This window comes from Malus domestica, chromosome 09, assembly GCF_042453785.1.
Source record: "Malus domestica chromosome 09, GDT2T_hap1".
NCBI classification, from domain to species: Eukaryota; Viridiplantae; Streptophyta; class Magnoliopsida; order Rosales; family Rosaceae; genus Malus; species Malus domestica.
The window spans coordinates 12,008,597-12,011,135 of record NC_091669.1 but is presented as its reverse complement, the minus strand read 5'-3'; the positions used below and the strand labels follow the sequence as shown (position 1 = coordinate 12,011,135).

The window sequence follows — 2,539 nt, the reverse complement described above, 5'->3', positions numbered from 1 at the left end:
TTGATTCGCTTGTGAAACGTAAAGTGTTTGGACCTATTGTTCCTACACCACCACGCGTGAAGCCCGTTGGCTATAAGTGGGTTTTTATGAGGAAACGTAATGAGAAGAATGAAATAGTGCGATACAAAGCACGCCTCGTAGCGTAAGGCTTCTCTCAGTGCCTTAGGATTGATTATGAGGAAACGTATTCCCCCGTAATGGATGTTATAACGTTCCGTTACCTAATCAGTTTGGTAGTTTTCGAAAAACTAAATATGCAATTTATGGACGTGGTAACCGCATATCTCTATGGGGATCTAGATACGGAAATTTACATGAAAGTTCCAGAATGACTTCCATTGATTGGCTCAAATAGTTCTAGACCACGGAACACTCTCTCAATTAGGTTGAGAAGGTCACTCTACGAATTGAAATAATTCGGGCGGATTTGGTATAACCGTCTGAGTGAATATTTGACAAGTCAGGGTTATGTGAACAACGAACTATGCCTATGCGTGTTTATAAAGAAGTCACATTTCAGATTTGTAATCGTTGCAGTTTATGTCGATGACATGAACCTCATTGGGACTCCCGCAGAGCTTAAGGAAATTGCTGCACACTTGAAATCGAAAATTGAGATGAAGGATCTTGGGAAAACTCGATACCGTCTCGGCCTGGAGATTGAACATTGTTCGGAATGAATCCTAGTACATCAATCGAACTACACCTAAAAGGTGTTGCGTCATTTTAATAAGGATAAAGCGAAGCCTTTGAGTACATCCATGGTCGTTCGGACTCTAGATGCTAAACGAGATCCCTTCCGTCCAAATGAGGATGAGGAAGAGATTTTGGAACCCGAAGTTCCTTACTTAAGTGTAATTGGGGCTTTATTGTACTTGGCTCAGTGCACTAGACCTGACATCTCATTCGTTGTGAATCTATTGGCTAGATACATTAATGCGCCCACACGCAGACACTGGAATGGTGTTAAAGACATTTTCCACTACCTCAAGGGTATTACGGATTTGAGCTTGTTCTATACCTACGAATCTCCAAGTAATGCCGCCCCCTATAGCTCTCGGATTGATTCTCGCCTTGTTGGTTATGCAGATGCTAGATATCTGTCTAACCCACATAGATCACATTCTCAAACGGGTTATGTCTTTACCGTTGGAGACACCACTATATCTTGGAGGTCTACCAAGCAAACGCTAGTTGTGACTTTGTTTAACCTTGCTGAGATTCTCACCCTACATGAAGCATCGCGTGAATGCTTTTGGCTGAGGAAAGTTATGTGACATATTCGAAGCATTAATGGTCTTACATTAGTCGTTGACTTTCCTACGACGGTCTTTGAAGACAATGCAGCATGTATCGAGCAGCTGAAAAAGGGATACATCAAGGGAGACAACACCAAGCACATAGCGCCAAAGTTCTTTTACTTACACCAGCATCAGCAGCATCAGAACATTGAAGTCAAGAAAATCCGTTCCCAGGATAACCTGGCCGATCTCTTCACTAAGTCATTGCCTAAGTCTACATTTCAGAAGCTCATCCAAGAAATCGGTATGCGTAAATTATCTGAGTTGAATCGCTTGTAGTTATCTTATTTAGAAGTTATGTCTAACTCAGGGGGAGTATCTAGAAGCATACTCACATGATCTTAATGTACTCTTTTTCCTACAATTAGGAGCATTTTTCGCACCAGGTTTTTGCTACCTAACGAAGTTTTAACGAGGCACCCATCATGGAATGATCATACTCCATTAAGTTCACTGCCTTCGTTCAATTTGACATCCATTTTTAGACATTATGCATACTTCTCACTTTTCTCCTTAGTCTATGAGTTTTCCCTATGCCTTGGGTTTTACTATAGCAAGGTTTTGTGAGTTTTACTATGTTTGTACCATACTTAACCAATCCCGAAACTATTGAGCACCAGTCAACGTTATACCGTCAAGGATCCATAAGAGTTTCCCTCTAACCAGGAGGCCAATCACAACGCGACATGTGTCGACATCAGAAGCCAATCATAGAGCTACATGTGTCAACATCAGAAGCCAATCACAACACGACACGTGTCAATGTCAAAATGAAACTAGAAACTCTCTTCTATAAATAGAGATCATTCTCTCACAATATTTCCTAATGTCATTTGTACTAAATCATTCACTAGTACTCACTAAAAGAGAGTTTGAACCTATGTACTTGTGTAAACCCTTCACAATTAATGAGAACTCCTTTACTCCGTGGACGTAGCCAATCTGGGTGAACCACGTACATTTTGTGTTTACTTCCCTGTCCTTATCCATTTACTTACTTATCCACACTAGTGATCGGAGCAATCTAGCGAATGTCGCAAACTTAACACTTTCTGTTGTACCAAAGTCCTCACTGATTTTGTGCATCAACATTTGGCGCCATCTGTGGGAACGACACTTATTCTCACTCTTTTCAGCTTCGCCCCTACTATAGGGTTTGTATCGCACTTGACCAAGCCCAAAACTACAAGTAAGCTTTAAGTGAAATTGATACATTACCTTATGTATCTTCATCGGTT

General features: G+C 41.0%; 1 protein-coding gene across 1 annotated transcript; it reads left to right on the top strand.

The window, feature by feature from the left end:
- The first annotated feature begins 761 nt into the window (after positions 1 to 761).
- Positions 762 to 1,580, top strand: LOC139187772 (secreted RxLR effector protein 161-like). Its single transcript, XM_070804358.1, has 2 exons — positions 762 to 1,245; positions 1,339 to 1,580. Exons 1-2 carry the CDS (start codon positions 762 to 764, stop codon positions 1,578 to 1,580), a joined length of 726 nt encoding a protein of 241 aa, XP_070660459.1.
- Positions 1,581 to 2,539: the final 959 nt, after the last annotated feature.